This window comes from Nanorana parkeri, unplaced genomic scaffold (assembly GCF_000935625.1).
Source record: "Nanorana parkeri isolate BGI_ZX_2015 unplaced genomic scaffold, ASM93562v1 scaffold29, whole genome shotgun sequence".
In the NCBI taxonomy this organism is placed as follows: Eukaryota; Metazoa; Chordata; class Amphibia; order Anura; family Dicroglossidae; genus Nanorana; species Nanorana parkeri.
This window is the reverse complement of record NW_017306297.1, coordinates 3,228,068-3,249,622: the sequence shown is the minus strand read 5'-3', so window position 1 is coordinate 3,249,622 and position 21,555 is coordinate 3,228,068. Positions and strand designations below refer to the sequence as shown.

At 46.0% G+C, this 21,555-nt stretch overlaps 2 protein-coding genes across 2 annotated transcripts in view; both read right to left on the bottom strand.

Annotated features, from left to right (window-relative positions):
- The window catches only part of LOC108795812 (eukaryotic initiation factor 4A-II-like), a 9,588-nt gene extending 1,822 nt beyond the window's left edge, over positions 1-7,766 (bottom strand). Inside the window, exons 1-6 of the mRNA XM_018567122.1 lie at positions 7,663-7,766; positions 4,843-4,888; positions 4,633-4,765; positions 4,267-4,406; positions 710-878; positions 47-237 (exon numbers count right to left, since the gene is read on the bottom strand). Of these exons, the coding sequence (XP_018422624.1) occupies positions 47-237; positions 710-878; positions 4,267-4,406; positions 4,633-4,765; positions 4,843-4,888; positions 7,663-7,691 (708 nt within the window). The 5' untranslated portion in view covers positions 7,692-7,766. The remainder of the gene's footprint in view (positions 1-46; positions 238-709; positions 879-4,266; positions 4,407-4,632; positions 4,766-4,842; positions 4,889-7,662) is intronic.
- A 7,787-nt stretch (positions 7,767-15,553) lies between these two features.
- The window catches only part of LOC108795800 (kininogen-2-like), a 32,342-nt gene continuing 26,340 nt past the window's right edge, over positions 15,554-21,555 (bottom strand). The window contains exons 8-11 of the mRNA XM_018567111.1: positions 20,861-21,006; positions 18,353-18,460; positions 17,822-17,908; positions 15,554-16,075 (exon numbers count right to left, since the gene is read on the bottom strand). Of these exons, the coding sequence (XP_018422613.1) occupies positions 15,554-16,075; positions 17,822-17,908; positions 18,353-18,460; positions 20,861-21,006 (863 nt within the window). The remainder of the gene's footprint in view (positions 16,076-17,821; positions 17,909-18,352; positions 18,461-20,860; positions 21,007-21,555) is intronic.

Sequence of the window (21,555 nt, the reverse complement as noted above, 5' to 3'; positions counted from 1 at the left end):
CGCGCATATGCAATACGCCTAGGTGTGAACGAGACCTTAGGTTCACCTTATATGCATCAAGTATATGAACTGCAGCACATGTGTTATAGAGCCTCATATATGTGAAGAGCAACATTGATTCAGTTACCTGAATATTTGTGCTTAGCTTCTGAAAGATTTCATAAATTTGATCCTTAAACCCACGACTCAACATTTCATCTGCTTCATCTAACACAAACATCTTGATCCATTTGGGAGCTTAAAGAAACCAGAATGAGCAGAGATGAGCTTCTGCTTTACGCAAGTAGCCACTATGAACATGCCTAGCCATTTAAAGTTTAGACTATGTATACCACATCTTCCACACATTTAACAGTCCCCAGGCTTCGTGACATGTTCTATGCAAACAGAGTTGGACAATGCCACCTCATACCATGAAACATGCTTAGTGAACTACTAATGGGCCTCATGTAATGCAAGTGCTGTTAACTTTCAAAGGGTCAAATCAGATGCATTTTTTATGAGCAGTACCTGTCAGAATCTGCTGGGTCACTAACAATTTAATTTTAGTAGATGAGATTCCAGGGATAGCCTCACCTTGCCCCCCTCATTTACAGGTGCATTGTTCTCCATAGAAAGCAAAGAATAGTATGCACTGGCATTGGATCATGCTAGACCCATGTACTGACATTCCAGCACCAAACACTGAAAACCCAAGTTCCCTACTTACAAAGGTAGCGTCGATTCAGCATATCGAACACTCGTCCAGGAGTCCCAACGACTATGTGAGGTGCTTCCGCTTGCAGCTTCTGCATTTCATTACGGACATTTGTACCTCCAATACATGCATGGCATGTTGCTCCCATGTAGTCACCCAAGGCCAAAATAACCTTTTGGATCTGATGGAAGAAGATTACATTTTTAAATTCATAAAGTGATGTGAACTTAATGAGTTTATACTTCAGTAATGCTTTGTTAGATTGCTAAATGCAATGCTGTCCTGACCACATCACTTCTAAATAAAAGACTGCTGCATTATGGATTCAAGTAAAAAAAAAAATACAAAAAAAACAAAAACAAAACAGTAAAGTATATAATAAAGTTCATTTAAGTTGAGCATGCACTTCCCCAAAACATGAACAGTATAAAAAGTCACATGTAGCAAAGTTATTCTAATGCAGAGTTTAGAGGACTAAGTTTTTATGTTACACTAGCAGTATGCAGCCAAAGAGCCATTCAGAAGTGTGTGGGGGGAAAAAAAAAGTCCATGTCTTAAAACTTTCATGCTGCACTCGTACCTTATAATTGTATGCACGCATAACACAGGCTGTTCTTAGCAACTTGCCAAAGGACTGGTCTTAACCATTATGCCCGATATGTAGTAGAGGGGTAATGCTAAGACTTTTACAATAGCCTTTTATGAATGGTGTCTGGTTCTCCATAAAATGAGGCATTTACTGGTTCACATTCTAGCACCATTGTAATGGCATCCTGCACACTCACCACTGAGTCAGTCAGGTCTTCTGATGCCCTAGTTTCTTCCGTTACCTGCATGATCCCATGCACAGTGGCAGCATTGTAGTTGAGAAATGCAAGAAACAGAACACTAATCCGATAGAGGAATGCTTGTAATGTTATGACAACTGCCCGAGGTCGGACAGTTCTCATGGCAATGACTGAGAAGACTTGGGACCTGACCCTGCAAAGTCAAAATTAAAAATCACATGGGTAGCCAGAACTGGGAGGGGGCAGTGAAAACAATTCCGGTTATTGAAGCGTCTCTGCTTGGGACTATTGTCACTAGACAAATTGGGATGCAAGAGAAAAATGTTGGCACCGTCACAGAAGCAGGTGTGGCAAGGGGAAATGGTACACTAGTACACTAATGGTGACTAGCATCTGAGGGGCAGGTACTCCAGGGACTCTCCACACCCAATCTTTTGAGAAGTGAGAGCTCTTCAAGACTCAGACAGAAGAAACCTGACATGGTTCCAAGTATCTCCTACGCTGCAAAACAAATTGCTACCAATATTGTAAATGGCAAATCTAGCCTGCACATTTACTTGAGCCCAATCCAGAGCAGACTTCTGTATAGAAGCAGGTCAGTGAATATGAATATACCAGTCATGTGCTGGACTGTAGACTGGGGATGGTAAAAGGTTTGCAGGACAGGCATTTTTCTAACAATGTGGGACTGTCATTCTATATGGTCAACACCTGCCCACAGTGTAGAAAACACCAGATATCAAAAGTCTGCATCCTGATAGGCTATTGAGGGCTTGATCACATCGTGTGCACCGAGTTGTTGTGTGCACACAAATGTGCAGAAAAATGCAGCTCAGAGGACATGGTGTGAACAAGTCCTAAGGGGGGGAAGGAATTACAGTAATTTAAGGTAGCCTTCGATTATAGATGTTAACAACTATGCTTTCACAGCTCAGAGTTGCTCTGAAACAAATTGGCATTTACAAGAAACTGACTTTCCAAATACCAGCTCCCCAATGTCCATGCACTCACACTGGAAAGCCAGTTTCAGCATCATGGAAGATTAGGTTTAGTGTTGTGCAGGAGGTCACCAGGTCATTGAAGGACATCTTCCGGTTTAAGTGGAATAGTTCTATAATCTTCCCCTGTCAACCCTCAGTGGAAGCTACATTGAAAATGTCTACCATTGCCAGATCTTAACTAGGCAGCCTTAAAGCCTCCTAGTTATATTCAGCTCCTACTGCCCATACATAATGCTCATGTAGCCCAACCATCCAGAGGCATGCAGCTCCAGCCTTAGAATTACTGGGCAAGAGATGTTAGCAGTAGGAGCTAAACACAGGTAGGAGCTAAACACAGGAATTGTTTTTCTTAAGACCTTGGAGCAGGGATGCAGACAAGTACTTGGCTATGGGCACCTGATTGAATGGGCAATATGTTCAGGCAACATGACAACTACGGTATATTGGGGAGAGGGGATTTAAAGTATTCAACATTGTCACCACAACAGGAAGAGAGTGGAAATCTTCCAAAGAGGACACTAGTTCCTGTGTACCATCCAAGAGGGGAATTTAGCAAAACAGATTCCTTCTCAGTTTAAGTCGTCTACAGGAAAGTGTCTTTTGTTTTTAAATGGGAACACAGATGGCATTAGGGTCTGATGAGTTTTAAAAACGTTCCCTTCTCTATCCAAAATGAAGCGTTAACTTAAGCAAGGGTGGACACGTTTATATGGGAGTTTGAGTGTCCATTCCAGGCATCAACAGCATTTTTGGAGCCAGCTCCTCTGACTAGAAAAGAATCTCAGGTTAGGTGCAAGCCATCATTTAAGGGGCAATGGTTACCTTGCTCTTGGATTTGTCCAGTCATCCATCCCTGCCTTAAATACTTTGAAGAGCAAATTTTACTAAAAAGGTTACCAGCTATCCACGTTCAACTCCAATCCTGCACAACTCAAAGGGTCATTTACTTGTGGAAAAGCCAGACTGGTTCAATTTATGAAAGGCCAAAGGTTTATAGTAAAGGGATGGGGGAATTTGTTGGTCCTTTTTCAGGTTAATTTGTCAAAGGCATAAATCCCATGCTCAGCAGTTACATGAGCCTATGGCATAGATGTTTACAATGTCAGAATTGCCAAGCGTTCTGACAGTTTGTTCCACTAAGGGCCCCATTCACTCCAACGCAGAACACTGCCACAGCAAACAAATAGCAATTATTACCAATTTTATTGTACTCCAGAGATTTGATAATGTATACTGAGCACTTCACATACTGTTCTTTGAAGCATTGTGGGCACGTCTACACTTGTGTAAAAGAACCAATACTAAAGGGTGGTTTTACCATTGTACCAGTCTTAGTTACACTCTAGAAAAATCTACCCGATGAGCCAGCAATTTCCAGCTAGCTTCTGTAATAAACCAGGGCTCATGAAGTTGACAAGATGAAGGAATCATGCTTTTGCCAGAAAATGCCTGAATTATTGAATGCACAAGTGAAGCACGAAAATCATATGTGCTTTAAAAAGCAGTCAGCTCAGGTTGTAAGCTTGTGAACATGAAATAAAGCATTTAACATTGTGACATGCATGCCAGCAGTAGCGGCAGAGATTGTGTACTGCAGTTTTCAGATTGCACAGCTGCCTAGTCAAAATATTGCACATCCTTAACTACACATTAAAAAGGCAATAAGCAAGTCTGCATAACTGTTGGATTAAGGTGCTTTAGTAAGCCATCGTTTTTTTTTTACAGTTGTGCAAACTGAAAATTGCACAGTACGCACATTTTGTAACTACCCTCTCAATACCTGTTGAGCCAGTTCTCTTGTTGGAGCCAATACTAGAGCTTGGGTCTCCTTGAGATCAATCTCCAGCTGCTGCAGGATGGAAATAGCAAATGTGGCTGTCTTGCCAGTACCTGACTGAGCTTGGGCAATCACATCATACCCTAAAAAAAGTAGGATACACATTTACTGTTCCCACATTTTGCTTGGGTATGTGAACCAAGACAATTAAAACAAGTGATCAGAAACAATGTTCTCTCCATTTCAGGTCAGTCCCGAAAGATGGTTACCATCATTTCACTTGAAAACATTTAACAAAAACATTTGACTATGAATTTAATGCTATATAGCCCAGCTAATGATAATTTGAACACATGAAGTCACACCAACCTTTAATGCAGGGAATGATTGCCCTTTGTTGGATAGCAGAAGGTTTTTCAAAACCATAAGCATAGATTCCTCTCAGAAGAGTTTCTTTTAGATTCATGTCATCAAAATTGTCAACAATCTCATTCCAGTTACTCTGCGAGGAAGAGAAAAGCTTATATATCCTGTACGCCAAGAATAAAACTAAGGTGAACTACTCAAAGTTATACCAACCTCAATGACACCATCGGGGTCCATTCCCTCTGGGCCGCCATGGTCTCTACAGCAAGAGAAATGACATTTAGTTAATATTTGCAGTAGTAGGATCTTACGCTTCAACATTTTACATCAACAAGTGATCAGCAGAGTATATTTTCTCCATTCAAGGTCAGTCCCGAAAGATGGTTACCATCATGTCACTTGTCCATTTGTGTTGGGATAATAAAACTAGCTCAAGTCTTATTAGCCAAAATATAAAGGATTGTAGTATTCTAGATTGAATGTTGGGCAGCACATCACCCAGATACCGGGTCACTACAGGCTACACCCATCGTTCCTACAGTTTATATACATTTGGAACACTACTGATGAATGGCTGGTTTATGGTTTTACAAAAGAAAAAGCAGTTTCTCCTTAACTGGTACATGCAAGTCACCACGTGCAATAAAAAAGCCCAGGGCTGTACATTCCAAACAGGCCCAAGAGCAATACGGCATGTTTAATCTACTACAAAAGTGTTACTTGGAAAACAAAATGGACAATCTCTCTTGCCTCGTGTTTTGAGAGATCCCACAGCTCCGCCCCCTAAGCCCTTGCACTGCCATTTTCTACATAATTTACCAAGTCTTGGACCAACCCACTGATGCCCAACGGTCATGAATGCAGGAGGTATACACAAGTTTGAGACAGAATTACAGAGATCTTGCAGGATTTTCATTAATTCACAGAACCATGAGATTTGGATAGTCAGGTATAATAACCTATGAAAGTTCTTACAAGGTCCACCTATCAGCTTTGAGAGCTTCCTGAAAGGCAATGGTGACTTCCACTTCCCAAAAGGCCATGCAGGCAGTCACCAGGGCCTACAAAATCAGCAGAAAGGCCATTAAAAATAAGGGTATTTTGCAGCTAACTGCAACAATTTCAGATGAACACTTTCCTGAATGTGTCCGACTACTAAATCCATGGTTTGTCAATGATACGCCAGTTAAAACTGCACTTTTAGAGCTCAACAACAGGTACAAGTTATTTTATATACTTGCACAGGTCCAGCTTGGCCCACTGCAAGTATGCATACGCCATACCTGATCAGCTGCTGGGGATCCTGTAATGCACTGTAGAAGCTGGACCTACCTGCCTGTTATCTTCCATACACTAGTGTTGTGCAGCTACCCCTCTGCTCTGAAAGTGTGGCACAGCTGCCATTCGGACAATTCCTATGCTTGTCAATTAATACAGGAAGTTTGCTGATTGGATGCAGGGCAGATTGTAGCATCATCACTTCTCATCCAAACAGAGAAGGCCTTGTACTATAGGCATAGAAAATACTAGGCACTCAACCTGTGCTTTCAGTGCAGATTTAAAAAGCTACTCTGCAGCAGAATTATTGCTGTAAAGCAACATGGATGGCGCTACTACAGTGCTGTACAGGATCCACAGCAGTCATCAGGTGTGGCCAATACATACTTAAATAGGGCCCCGCTGGACCAAGACAAAAATGCAAAATAAGCCATACATGGAGTTCAGCTCTAAACACTAATCACCCTATAACTATCCCAATTAAACAAACTACTGACCTCAGACCAAGTCTTATCCCCGCTATGCTACACAGCCTCATAGCACTTACTACACAAGCACCATCCACAGGGTAACAACCTGCCTAGCCATCTGTGGCTGGTGACTGCACAGCATTGCTCAGGTGCTGAGCTAGGAACACTCCATCTGAGGTCAGTGCTTGTTTAAACTACACACACACCTAGCTGGTTGGGATAAGCATTGCAATAGAAGGAAACTACGATTTGCCCAAAGCAGCCAGAATGCTGAGGTACCACAGTAATGGTACACATCGCAAAGCATGCCGTTTGCTGCCAAGAATGGGTACGCGTTTCCAACGATGAAATGCTCGGCAGTTCTAAGATCTGATCCTATTACAATGCAACACTAACTAGTGACTACAGCACATGAATGGTAAGTCCCTCCTGTGCAGCACTGTGAGGATTCATGGCCAGAAAAAGCAGAGTATAAACAGACTAAATGTCCCAGATCACTTTCCTCTACATTAGCATGTCGCTGGAACCTATTGTTCACACGTGTTTACAGTAGATCTGCCTTGCAGATGCATTTTAGAATATGATGCACCGCTATCATCACCTCCGAGTGTACACCTTTGCTCGAAATCATTTCATCAGTTTGTTCTTCTACACATTACTATCGAGGAATACAAGTCTGACTATTTAACCCCCTGCACATTCTAGCTGGCCATGTCACCTTGGCTGCTCCCCCTTCCTAGACACACACAGGAGGCCCCCGTCATCCGTGGTAACAGGATCCAGCACGCCACCACAATTAGAGATGAGCCCCCTACACCGCAGAACAGGCGCACCACCCTCCCTCGCCGCCATGTTGTGCCAAAAGCATCTCATTCACCCCCACCCTGCGGCGCTGACAACTTCATCCCACGTCTGCTCCCCCGAACTCTCGGTGATCGGGCGGCTACCTGATAAATCCCAAGTCCCTATAACCGTGATATCACACGATGCTCTGCTGCACCAGGCCACTGCCACACGGCTCACGTAGCAGGCAGACAGTATTATTCTACGTATAGGCGTGGGATACCAGAGGCCCTCTCTCTGCACGAGGACCACAAGTCCCACCGCTGCATGGCCACTAGTAACAGTGTGTCCTCAGGTGCTATACCCCACTCCCTATTCGTCCGGCCCTAGCCACTTCTGAGGACAAGCCGGTATAATAACACTAAGCCATCAACGACTAGCCGCCGCCCCCCCGTCTAGCTAACCATAGCTGTAGGTTATCCCAGCGGCCATGAAGAAATACCTGGAATAATCCGCAGAACCTCCAGACATGTTCCACACCACGTCTCGGAGCTCAACCGAAAAGGAATAGTTATGGTGGCGCCCGCCATTTATAGCCCTGGAACTACATTCCTGAACGGCGCAAGGATACCAAAGCGATAATGGGAAACCTTTTCTATTATCGCCGGACGTCGGCCTAAATTACCAAACTCAGCCGAGTATTACTGCCGAGACAATTAAAAAGCGAATCTTCCGTTTGTTCCTAAAACTAGTCTTTCTGAATGAAAGAGGCACTAATTTATCATGACGATTTCCTCACTGGCGGAATGATATTGCAGCAAATGGTGAGTGGGTTATAGGTCTCTGTTCTGTACGGGGTTTCTTACCCCGGCCCTTGCTCCTGGTGTTTGGGAAACCACGCCTTGCTTGCGGCCGGGACTCTGACTGACGTGAGTGACGGTGACGTCATGCACAAGTTAGCCCAGCGCGAGCTGATTGCACGAGAACGGCGCCGGAAAGTTCTAATGTTTGTTTTCTGGGAGTTAGTTCGGTAGTGTTCGTTGTTGGTCAAAGCTCAAGTGCAGGCAAAGATATAAATACGACGCTAAACTACACATAGAAGACCTGTTGTCTGCCGAAAGATTGGAATTTCTGTACATCCAGTCCTCAAATTATGGGTGCGTCCCCGCCAGGTGCTTCGAGCGGCCTTGATTCGCTGGCTCAATGCATGCTCAACGGAAGGACAGTGAGAGAACAATGGTTCTCTATGTGGCCTGTTCACACTATACAAATGCGTTGGTTTGCGTTGCATAAATTGCAGACACACAGCATTGCGCACCAGCACGCATGCACTGTATGCATGATATGCAAGTCTGCTGCAGTCAATGCACCATTACTCAGCTCTGGCAGATGGCAAGGCATGACTTTTCTTTACTGCAGTTAAAGCAGTGGTTAACACACTTTTTTGGGCAAGTCCCCCTTTGGAAGCCGTAGAACCACCTGGCCCTTATATTTTTTATAACCTGAAAATTAGTACCTCACATCTCTACCCCTTGTCCACAGCCCACCTCTCTACCCCCTGTCCAAGACTCCACAGCTCACCTGCACCCCTTGTCCACAGCTCACCTCTGCACCCCTTGTCCACAGCTCACCTCTGCACCCCTTGTCCACAGCTCACCTCTGCACCCCTTGTCCACAGCTCAACTCTCTACCCCTTGTCCACAGCCCACCTCTGCACCCCTTGTCCACAGGTCACCTCTCCACCCCTTGTCCAAAGCTCACCTCTGAGCCCCTTCTCCACAGCTCACCTCTGCACCCCTTGTCCACAGCTCACCTCTCTCCCCCTTGTCCACAGCCCCCCTCTGCCCCCCTTGTCCACAGCTCACCTCTCTCCCCCTTGTCCACAGCCCCCCTCTGCCCCCCTTGTCCACAGCTCACCTCTCTCCCCCTTGTCCACAGCCCCCCTCTGCCCCCCTTGTCCACAGCTCACCTCTCTCCCCCTTGTCCACAGCCCCCCTCTGCCCCCCTTGTCCACAGCTCACCTCTCTCCCCCTTGTCCACAGCCCCCCTCTGCCCCCCTTGTCCACAGCTCACCTCTCTCCCCCTTGTCCACAGCCCCCCTCTGCCCCCCTTGTCCACAGCTCACCTCTCTCCCCCTTGTCCACAGCCCCCCTCTGCCCCCCTTGTCCACAGCTCACCTCTCTCCCCCTTGTCCACAGCCCCCCTCTGCCCCCCTTGTCCACAGCTCACCTCTCTCCCCCTTGTCCACAGCCCCCCTCTGCCCCCCTTGTCCACAGCTCACCTCTCTCCCCCTTGTCCACAGCCCCCCTCTGCCCCCCTTGTCCACAGCTCACCTCTCTCCCCCTTGTCCACAGCCCCCCTCTGCCCCCCTTGTCCACAGCTCACCTCTCTCCCCCTTGTCCACAGCCCCCCTCTGCCCCCCTTGTCCACAGCTCACCTCTCTCCCCCTTGTCCACAGCCCCCCTCTGCCCCCCTTGTCCACAGCTCACCTCTCTCCCCCTTGTCCACAGCCCCCCTCTGCCCCCCTTGTCCACAGCTCACCTCTCCACCCCTTGTCCACAGCTCACCTCCCAACCCTTTTTCCACAGCTCACATCTCCTCCCCCGTTTGTCCACAGCTCACCTCTGCACCCCTTGTCCACACCTCACCTCTCCACCCCTTGTCCACAGTTTACCTCTCCCCCCCATGTCCACAGCTCACCTCTGCACACCTTGTCCACAGCTCACCTCTGCACCCCATGTCCACAGCTTAACTCTCCACCCCATGTCCACAGCTCACCTGTGCACCCCTTGTACACAGCTCACCTCTGCACCCCATGTCCACAGCTCACCTCCCCACCCCTTTTCCACAGCTCACCTCTCCAACCCTTGTCCACAGCTCACCTCTCCACCCCTTTGTCCACAGCTCACCTCTGCACCCCTTGCCCACAGCTCACTTCTGCTCCCTTTGTCCGCAGTTCACCTCTGCACCCCTTGTCCGCAGTACAGCTCTCCACCCCTTGTCCGCAGCTCACCTCTGCCCCCTTTGTCCACAGCTCACCTCTGCCCCCCTTGTCCACAGCCCACATCTGCACCCCTTTGTCCACAGCTCACCTCTGCACCCCTTGTCCACAGCTCACCTCTCCACCCCTTGTCCACAGCTCACCTCTCCACCCCTTGTCCACAGCTCACCTCTCCACCCCTTGTCCACAGCTCACCTCTCCACCCCTTGTCCACAGCTCACCTCTCCACCCCTTGTCCACAGCTCACCTCTCCACCCCTTGTCCACAGCTCACCTCTCCACCCCTTGTCCACAGCTCACCTCTCCACCCCTTGTCCACAGCTCACCTCTCCACCCCTTGTCCACAGCTCACCTCTCCACCCCTTGTCCACAGCTCACCTCTCCACCCCTTGTCCACAGCTCACCTCTCCACCCCTTGTCCACAGCTCACCTCTCCACCCCTTGTCCACAGCTCACCTCTCCACCCCTTGTCCACAGCTCACCTCTCCACCCCTTGTCCACAGCTCACCTCTCCACCCCTTGTCCACAGCTCACCTCTCCACCCCTTGTCCACAGCTCACCTCTCCACCCCTTGTCCACAGCTCACCTCTCCACCCCTTGTCCACAGCTCACCTCTCCACCCCTTGTCCACAGCTCACCTCTCCACCCCTTGTCCACAGCTCACCTCTCCACCCCTTGTCCACAGCTCACCTCTCCACCCCTTGTCCACAGCTCACCTCTCCACCCCTTGTCCACAGCTCACCTCTCCACCCCTTGTCCACAGCTCACCTCTCCACCCCTTGTCCACAGCTCACCTCTCCACCCCTTGTCCACAGCTCACCTCTCCACCCCTTGTCCACAGCTCACCTCTCCACCCCTTGTCCACAGCTCACCTCTCCACCCCTTGTCCACAGCTCACCTCTCCACCCCTTGTCCACAGCTCACCTCTCCACCCCTTGTCCACAGCTCACCTCTCCACCCCTTGTCCACAGCTCACCTCTCCACCCCTTGTCCACAGCTCACCTCTCCACCCCTTGTCCACAGCTCACCTCTCCACCCCTTGTCCACAGCTCACCTCTCCACCCCTTGTCCACAGCTCACCTCTCCACCCCTTGTCCACAGCTCACCTCTCCACCCCTTGTCCACAGCTCACCTCTCCACCCCTTGTCCACAGCTCACCTCTCCACCCCTTGTCCACAGCTCACCTCTCCACCCCTTGTCCACAGCTCACCTCTGCACCCCTTTGTCCACAGCTCACCTCTGCACCCCTTGCCCACAGCTCACTTCTGCTCCCTTTGTCCGCAGTTCACCTCTGCACCCCTTGTCCGCAGTACAGCTCTCCACCCCTTGTCCGCAGCTCACCTCTGCCCCCTTTGTCCACAGCTCACCTCTGCCCCCCTTGTCCACAGCCCACATCTGCACCCCTTTGTCCACAGCTCACCTCTGCACCCCATGTCCACAGCTCACCTCTCCACCCCATGTCCACAGCTCACCTCTGCACCCCATGTCCACAGCTCACCTCTGCACCCCATGTCCACAGCTCACCTCTGCACCCCTTGTCCACAGCTCACCTCTGCACCCCTTGTCCACAGCTCACCTCTGCACCCCTTGTCCACAGCTCACCTCTGCACCCCTTGTCCACAGCTCACCTCTGCACCCCTTGTCCACAGCTCACCTCTGCACCCCATGTCCACAGCTCACCTCTGCACCCCTTGTCCACAGCTCACCTCTGCACCCCATGTCCACAGCTCACCTCTGCACCCCTTGTCCACAGCTCACCTCTGCACCCCTTGTCCACAGCTCACCTCTGCACCCCTTGTCCACAGCTCACCTCTGCACCCCTTGTCCACAGCTCACCTCTGCACCCCTTGTCCACAGCTCACCTCTCCACCCCATGTCCACAGCTCACCTCTGCACCCCTTGTCCACAGCTCACCTCTGCACCCCATGTCCACAGCTCACCTCTGCACCCCTTGTCCACAGCTCACCTCTGCACCCCATGTCCACAGCTCACCTCTGCACCCCTTGTCCACAGCTCACCGCTGCACCCCATGTCCACAGCTCACCTCTGCACCCCTTGTCCACAGCTCACCTCTCCCCCCCTTGTCCACAGCTCACCTCTGCACCCCTTGTCCACAGCTCACATCTCAACCCCTTTGTCCACAGCTCACCTCTGCCCCCTTTGTCCACAGTTCACCGCTGCACCCCATGTCCACAGCTCACCTCTGTACCCCATGTCCACAGCTCACCTCTGCACCCCTTGTCCACAGCTCACCTCTGCACCCCTTGTCCACAGCTCACCTCTCCACCCCATGTCCACAGCTGACCTCTGCACCCCTTGTCCACAGCTCACCTCTGCACCCCATGTCCACAGCTCACCTCTCCACCCCTTGTCCACAGCTCACCTCTCCAACCTTTGTCCACAGCTCACTTCTGCACCCCATGTCCACAACTCACTTCTGCACCCCATGTCCACAGCTCACCTCTCCACCCCTTGTCCACAGCTCCCCTCTGCACCCCTTGTCCAACCTCTCTTCTACAGATCACCTCGTCACCCCCTGCACATTTCTTCTACAGATCACCTCTGCACCCCCTGCACATTTCTTGTACAGATCACCTGTGTACCCCTTGCACCTCGCTTCCATAGATTACCTTTGCACTGGTTGCAATATTGCACCTCTCTTACACACATTACCTCGCACCATTACACCTTTTAAAAAAAAAATCATCTCTGCACTGCCTGCACCATTGCAAGGTGTGACAATTACACACACCTTAACCTGCACAGAGATTTTCCAGTTTGTGGGACAGACAACAGTCCAAAGTTAACCAGACAAGCTACAATCTAAATTTACAATCTGTATTAGACCTACCACCAACTATGTAGTGCAAGGCCTGCCTAATTGGATATAAATTGATTGGTTAGATGAGGTAGGTCCTCATATTTCATAGTTTATATAAATCTAAAATTAATTCTACAAATTATTGTACATAGTCAGATTGTAATGTGTAGTGACCCTAAGTGTTAGTGGACTAAGAGTAATCAGTGAAATATATTTATCACTCGCTGCCACACCTAAACAGGAAAGTAACCTTATGGTTGACCTTTTACAGAGGCAACGTTCTTTAATTTCTAGTTAGAGCATTCAGATATTGAGCATAAGGGCTCATCTATATGGGTGTAACAAACCCTGTGTTCAGGATTTTAATCCTGCATGGAGTAGTGCAGCAAAGAAGAGACAAACTAAGGAATGCACCCCTGGATTGCAGGTGCCAAATAAGGTAAGTTAGTGGGAGTTGAGGGGGGGCAGACTCTTTTCTTACCCTCGGCCACCTTGTACTATGTAGACTATGCCTTTAACCCATTTGTTGCTATGACCAGCCTAACATTTTTCACCTTTAACCAACCCACTGTCGGGTCCAGCCTCACATTTTTCACTTCAGGGGGCCTGACCATGTTTGCTATTTCGTACTTTAGAAAATAAAAGGTGCTACTGATTTTGTATGTACCATGATAGTTGAACAAATGTTTATCAAAACTATATCTTCAGTAAAAGTATACCAAAATCATTATTGGCGCACACAAATACAATATAACTTCTATAATTCCTACTAAATTTATGAGATACAACTGTATTAATGGTAATAAATAACAAATGTTTATACATTTTAAATTGTGCCTTTTTGCGAAATGGTGAAAATGTGAGGTTATAGGACCACATATGGATTGAATTTTGCCAATGTGGCCAAAATTTGCTCTGTGTGTATTAGGGATGCACCGATACCAGTTTTTCGGTATTGAGTACCGATATTCATATTTCGGTACTCCCCGATACCGAGTACCAATGCTGGTACTTCCGCTAGCATGGAGCCGGCTTCCCGGGCAATCAGGGAGGCAGGCGGTATGTCATTACCCATCACCTGGCTTCTTGATTGCCCAGGAAGCCGACTCCATGCTATTTGGCCGGCTCGATGCTGGTTGGCCAGGGAAGCCGGCTTCCCAGCCAATCAGCATCGAGTCGGCCAAACAGACCTGATAATAAGGTAACACAACCTCCACCCTGCAGACACCCCATTCTCCTCATGCCCCATTCTCCCCATATCTATCCTCAGGAGTAATTACTGTACCACAGATGTCCCTTGGCCAGCTGGGCAGACACCGCTCTCCAAGCCGCTTTAACTCTCCCGGATCTGCCCACGTCTCAGTCTTTCGAGATGTACAACTGCCGCCTGACTCCGGTGTGTATACAGCACCCACACTGCCTGCATGAACGTTCCTTAGGCTGCTACTGTGCATACGCATCCTGCCCAGCGCTCTCAAAAATCCCCTAACAGGATATTTATTATACCACCGATCACGAAGGCAGTGCAAGTTCTGTACACACACTGGAGTTAGGCGGCGGTAAAGCGGCTTGGAGAGCAGTGTCTGGCTGAGGGACATCTGTGGTACGGTGATGACTGCTGCTGATGATCAATATAAGTGTGATGTGAGGGGAATGAGGTGTCTGCAGGGTGGAGGTTGTGTCACCATATTATCAGATCTGCTTGGCTGGCTCAATGCTGATTGGCTAGGAAGCCAGCTTCCCAGCCGGCCAAACAGCATGGAGCCGGCTTCCCAGCTCCATGTTCCCTCGCGGCACTGCCAGTCAGAAGAAATCTCCCTCTGACCAGAAGTTCCTGTATCGTGGAAAGTATTGGAGCATTTGGGCAAGTATGAGTACTTGCCCAAGTACTCGGTATCGGCACCGATACTAGTATGGGTATTAGTGCATCCCTAGTGTGTACCCAGCTTAAAAGAAAACTATAGGCAAAACTTTTTTTGGCTATAGTTTACTTTTGTGTCACAGGAGTACATTTAACAATGTACTTCTGTGACCCAAACTTAGCATGTAGTGGGCTACTGCCAGAGCCAGCTGTGCATGCCCCCTCCCCTGCCTGTCCCTCCAATAAGCTCTGGAGGAACAGAGAGGGGAGGGGGGAATCCCTGTGGGTAGTGATGACTGACAGTCACTGCTCTCTGCAGGGAGAACCCGTGAGCTGACCAATCAGCAGATTGTGAACTCAAATTAAGATTTCGTAAAGTAGTCACTGACAACTCCAGTAGACTTCTCCGTTTTTTTAATGGTCCAGTGTCATCTTCTCAGAACTGAATATTGTGCTTATTTATTTAAATATCCTTTGGATTTCAATATTGGGTAGATTTAAAGTACACTTTGGATTTTGTTTCCAGCAGCAAATAAACATGGATTTGAAATGACAGTATCATCACAACATATTCCTAGTTTTTATTGTGTTGGATTAGAGAACCTTCTTAAAAATGTAATACATCAGCATCTACAGGTCAGGATTGTTTTAAATGTTTAGACTGAACAACATCGCCTCTCAGCTTCTTTACTGTTGCAGACTTGTTATGAATTATAGTAACAGGTCTTCATCATCGAAGAATGGAATTTGTTTTGGGGTGTAAGGTTTACTCGGTTCTTCTTCTTTTTCTGGCAAAGGCTTAAAATCAGCAGCAGCAAATGCAAGATCATCATCGGTGAATGTTTTGACTGTTGTAGTCAAGCTTCTTGGTTGCCAAAGCTTGCCAGGACATTTTGGAACATATGGAAGCTCTAGATTTGATTTTTCTTCAATATCTTTTGGGACTGCCTCTTTGCTTGGTACAGTAGGTTGAGCACTGGGCAAATCCAGAACCTGGTGTGAATCTTCTTTCATATTCACATTAATTCCTCTTTCATCCACCTCCTCTGAAGACTCATCTTCATCATCATGTTTGTGCTTTCTTTTTTTGTCTGATTTTCCCTTTTGTTCTTGTTTGCGTCCCTTGTGCTGGCCTTTATTCTTACCTTTGGTGTGCTGTTGCAGATTTGTTTCAGCTTGGTCAGGTTTTTTGCTCATACGTAGAGGAGATAGGCCACTTAGGCGCATTATTAACTGCAACACAATTATATCAGAATGTGATGTATACAATTTTGCAATTTACTAATAATGAAAATTAACTTTCTAATTAAATTTGCAGGCAAATTGGTTTTCTAAAACTGGCAAAAAAGAAAAAGAAAAACAAATATAGCTTCCTGTTGACATTGCAACAATGATGGTGTTCTGTAACCTGTTTTTCTGTTTTTGCAAAGAAGTGTGACAGAAATGTAATGATCATGTAATTGGCTGACTTTTTAACAGTAGCCTCTCCGGCATTACAGTGCTGGAAGGAACACATTTGATTTTAGCAGGCAAATCTTCCCACTCAGTAAATAATAGAAGGTAGGACTCTGCAATTAATTTTGCTAATATTTTTTCAACGCATATAACTAAGAAGGAAAATATTTTTTTTTGGTGCAGCAAAAGCAGAAATGCACTTAAAGTATATCTAAACCCCCAAAAATCGGTGGCTGCATTGGTTTCCTTTTTCTATTTTTTTTTGATAATTTGAATGTGCGTCAATAAAAATACATGTTAGTATCACGATTGAGGTGCCAGTGACATCCTTTTTCTTCAGTATTCACTAATGGGGCGCCAATTACTTCTCAATGCAGTACCCACTGCGGATTATATTGGGATTCTGCGGTCAGGAGTGCGATGGGATGCGTGACATAGGGTGACAATTCAAGCGCACTGTACTGTATCTGTAGAGAAGCAACGTAGTCACACTAGCCAGCTCCCTCCTGATTTGGACCACAGAACACCTCCCCCTCTTCTCATCTCCATAACATAGGATGAAATAGTTCTGTAGTTCACAGAGGTGAACTGAACAGGGCTGATAACACAACTCAGGATTTCATTGCAGCACAGGAAAATGCACAAGGAGTTAAAGTGACACTAAATTCAGGCGCTAAACCTTAAAAATGCATTTAAGTACCATAACTATTAACAAACATGTAGTTTAGTTGTGCATCACTGAGCTGTAGATCCTCAAATCATCTTTGAACCTGTGCTGACACTGTCCTTCCTTCTGGAGGGTGGCTACTTTTGTTCCCCATGGTCCCTGTGTGTGTTGGAAAGTAGTCACAGCTCCAAGCTCGCTCCCGTGATGGACTACAATCTCAATACAAATTAGTAAACTAAATGTGAGATTGTAGTCCATCACAGGAGTGAGCTTGGAGTGGTGACTACTGTACAACACACAAAGGGACCATGGGCAAGAAAAGTAGCCACCCTCCAGAAGAAAGGATAGTGTCAGCACCAATTCAGAAATTATTTGAGGATCTACAGCCGAGTGATCCATACAAAAGTTACATTTTTGTTAATAATTAAGGTGCTTGAATGCATTTTTTAAGATTTAAAGCCCACTGAAATTCTCGCTGGATTGATAAGTATTTTTTCTTATGGAAAAGATATAACAAAATACTTTCAATGATTTATTTGTCAGACTAAAAGAGAGGCAATGGGGGAAATTCATGGTTAGAAACATTCCCTTTAGGGCTTGTTCACACCGAAAGCGTGTGCGTTCCAGAGCGGTAGCTGCATGTGGCCTGGTTTGGTGTAGGAGGGGGTGCACAATCACCCCCCCTTTTCCTGTTCTGCCAGGCCGCTGCTTGGATCAAGGGTCTTTTGGGGACACAGAACTTTAGCAAACGAAATACTGACTAGTCTTTTTCAATGCAAGAGATGCAATATTTCTATTTCTATTTGCTTTTTATATTCCACACTACCAACTTTCAGCTGTAAAAGAAAACCACCTACCGCTTGTTGTTCTACACATACAGGACCTGAATGAACATTAATCCTCTTGTCTGTAACCTTAATTGTGGTATCACAGGATAGTGGAGACTAAAAGAAACAAGGAAATGGGAGATGTTTAATTTTATCTTGATACACCAACTCCACCGAGTCCTATCATTAATATGTCCTGGCTGTAAGGTTGTAACAAAAAAGTCCCCCATTATCTATTCTACCTTACCAAGAATCCTAACACCAGTTGAGAAAATGAGAAACTGAAAGTGATCTGAGCTGCATCACATCTTTATATTCTAGTTTGTATTTGCTCTTTCCACGTGAACTCAGAAAATGTCTAATTCAAATAAAGCATCTGAAAAAGTCATATATATTTCATGTTTGTTTCAATTTAAATTTTTTCTAGGCAGGCTTTCCTAATGCAAATTGGCACTGAAATAACTCTTTTCTGTCCTGGATCTGAAAAGCACAGCTTTTATTAAAATTGTTTTGCTTGCTAAATACTAATATGCCCAAGCATTTGTACAAGAACTTACTTACTGCATTTTCTAAATTGTTACATTCGTCTCCCAGTATGGTGTGGTCAGGTTTGGAGCATACGGTTGGCATCATAGAAAACAACACTTCATATATCTGTTCTTGAAACCCCTACAATGTAAATGTGCAAATGTAAGAAGGTAATTAGTGCAGTGAGGTAACCAGATTAGTGCATTTGTAACAAAAAATAATATCACCAGTACTATAGACACTGTTACATGGTGGGGGGTAGGGGGTGGTATATCTTGGCCCTGGAGCTCCAGCAGCTAATAAAAAGGGTTTACAGAAACAGTTCAGCTTTAACAATGTAAATTAACTACTGTACATGCATAGACTGGTTGAATTTCAACAGAGTCCTGCTGACTCGGCGGAAATTTGACCATTGTGTGGCCCCTTCAGAATACCCCCCCCCCCCGACCCCCATTTTGACTTTTGTCATAGGAGGCAATCTGAAATATTCGGCCCAAACAGGGACTTCAGGCAATCAATCGCAATCACTGGCATACTGTTAGTGTGGATGGTGAAATCAAGTGTTTTTTTTCTAAGTGTATGGCTGGCTTTCTTTAGATCATTTTTCTAAAGCACAGAATTTCTCTAATCAAAATCATCACAATAGTTTAAGAGTTTTAACAAACAATAAATCTTACAACAACGATAACACAGGTGCACATGTTAAGGGATACTTAGGATAAAGTAGTGCATGCATAGGAGAATTGGCAATGGGGAACTAGCATTTTCAGAAAGTAGGCTCAGAAATGGTCTGGCAACAGGGTCTCTAACACAGTGAGGGAAGCCATAAAGGAGTTATTTGCATGGCTGCACACACTATACCAAATTAAGTTTTTGGATTTGTGTAGGAAATGATCATGTGTAAAGCTGGCCATACACTGTTCTGTTGTTTTATACCCAAAAATAGCCGGCAGCTCATTGGCTGGTGGCTCTGTTTGTTCAAAGATTTTCTTCGATAAGCTGAAAGGGTACAGACAGTGGGACCCACTGTAAGAATCTTGGCTAGTTTCTGAAGTTATAATAATGTATGGCCAGCTTTAGGGTTGGCTGTTTTGAAAAGGCATGATGTACAAGATATCAATTGCAGAAAATTGGTAAGGATGGAAACCTACACAAGGGCATATAAAATAAAGTAGAACTGAAGCCAAAACTTATTTTTTTAAATGTAGAAATAAAGTAAGCATGGGTTTTAACCCATCAGCTTTTTTTTTTTTTCATCTGTGTCCCATTGGGGAAATTTGCCTTCACTTCCTGCCCAATAGGCACAACAGGAAGTAAGAGGAGATCCCTCCAAAGAAAGGGAAATCCCCGGTGGTCAGCAGGGTCACCAGATCTAGTGTACCCACTGGAAGATTTCCTATCTATTCTTGTTCTGTTGGCAACCCGAGATTTAGTATTTTCTTTCACTTTCAGTGATGATGGTCACTGAGAGAGAGGTGAATCTCCCTAATAAGGACACAGACAACAGTAAAAAAAAAACTGCCAGGGCTTCTAACCCCTGGCCACTTTATCCAAAACTCTACAAAAAAGCTTTGGCTTTAGTTCTACTTTAACAAAAGTAATTTTTTTGTTTTCTGTGTTCTGTTAGAATAATTTCCGGGTATTCAGATTCTGCTCCACAACCAACATAAGTGTTGGGTTCAGTTGTATCAAAGAAAATAACCTCTTATTGCTTGCACTGTATTAAAGAAGAACTATGAGGTGAGTGATTTTCACTCAACCTCACAGTTCGAGTCGACATGTGACAATGAGACTGTCACACATCAGCTCAATAGATCGGGAAGTGAACGAACACATTCTCGATCATGTCCCTGCAGAGAGCGGTGATTGTCACTCACGGCTCCCTGCAGGGATTCCCCCCTCTCCGATCCTCCAGCGCTGACTGGCGGAAGGGACGGGGGAGGGGGCGGGTACAGCTGACTCTGCCTCTAGATAGGCAGAGCCAGCTGTCACTCACGCAGCTGGGTGGATCTCGACTGTAATGCCGGGATCCGTCCCGGCTGCGGCGGTCTCAGTATATCGCCAGCTGTAGCTCGCGGGATACTGAGCTTTGGGTCACGGGAGGACACTAGTTTATGTCCTCCCGTTTCCCTTAGGAGAACTATGGGAAAAACACTTACCCCATAGTTCTCTTTTAAGTAACAGAATAACTTTACATGGTCTCGGGATTGCTGCATAAAGACTTCAAGATACAGAGATCCTGAGACCAACTTCCTCTATTAGCTCCTTTACACTGTGATAATAGTAAGCAAAACTTTCTATTCTGAACTATTGTTGGTTATTGAAGACTGGACAGTCACTTTAGAGTGTTATAGCTGGATTCGGCATTGTGTGACCCTAATGAGGGTGGACGTGTCCAACTTCCAGCTCTTTGATAAATCAATTCCTCTTGGGCACAGGTATAAGAACCTGTGTTCATGAATGACAAACATTTCCATATTTTGAGATCATTTTATGAATGCATACTTTTAATTATCATCATGCATGCAGTTATACACTTACATGTTTTGTTGCCTTTATCACTTGGTTAAGCTTGTGCAGATTTGTAACATTAATGTTGGAATTGTACTCATCTATAACTTGGCTTAGTAAATTCTGAAGCTCAGCATCATCAGAATCCACATTTAAAGGACAGTTAAGGCAAACTCCTGGAAACATAGTAGTTTACATAGTAAGCAGTCAAGAAAGGGTCAGTAATTAAAGCTCCTATCCAAAAGCTTGTGTAAATCTCATGAATGAAAATAAACCTAAATAAATGAAATTGTTACTTTTATTCTAAAGGTCAGAACTGATGCAGCTGTCCAAAACTGATGTCCAGCTGCCATCCTCTCTGCTCCTGCCAGTCACACTACGTTCTGACTGAGTAGGAAAGCATGGAAAGCAACTTGAACTCTGCTGAACTTGACAGCTCTGCAGTGGAACTATTAAGGTAAGCAGTAAAAAAAATCTAAAATGCAGATCAGGAGGAAGACAACTGCAGGTCACATGCAACTAAATTTAATTCCAAATTATCTCAGAAGCATCTCAAACTGATCTGAAAAGCAAGCTGAATTTGCCCATGAACACAGACCCTAAACAAGGAATCATACACTAAGGATGGCTTCAGGCAGGTGTTCTCACCAAGTTTGAAGAACACCAGCTAATATGTATGTCCTGTGCCTCATCTGGACTAAATCATGTTAATACAATAAAGTAAA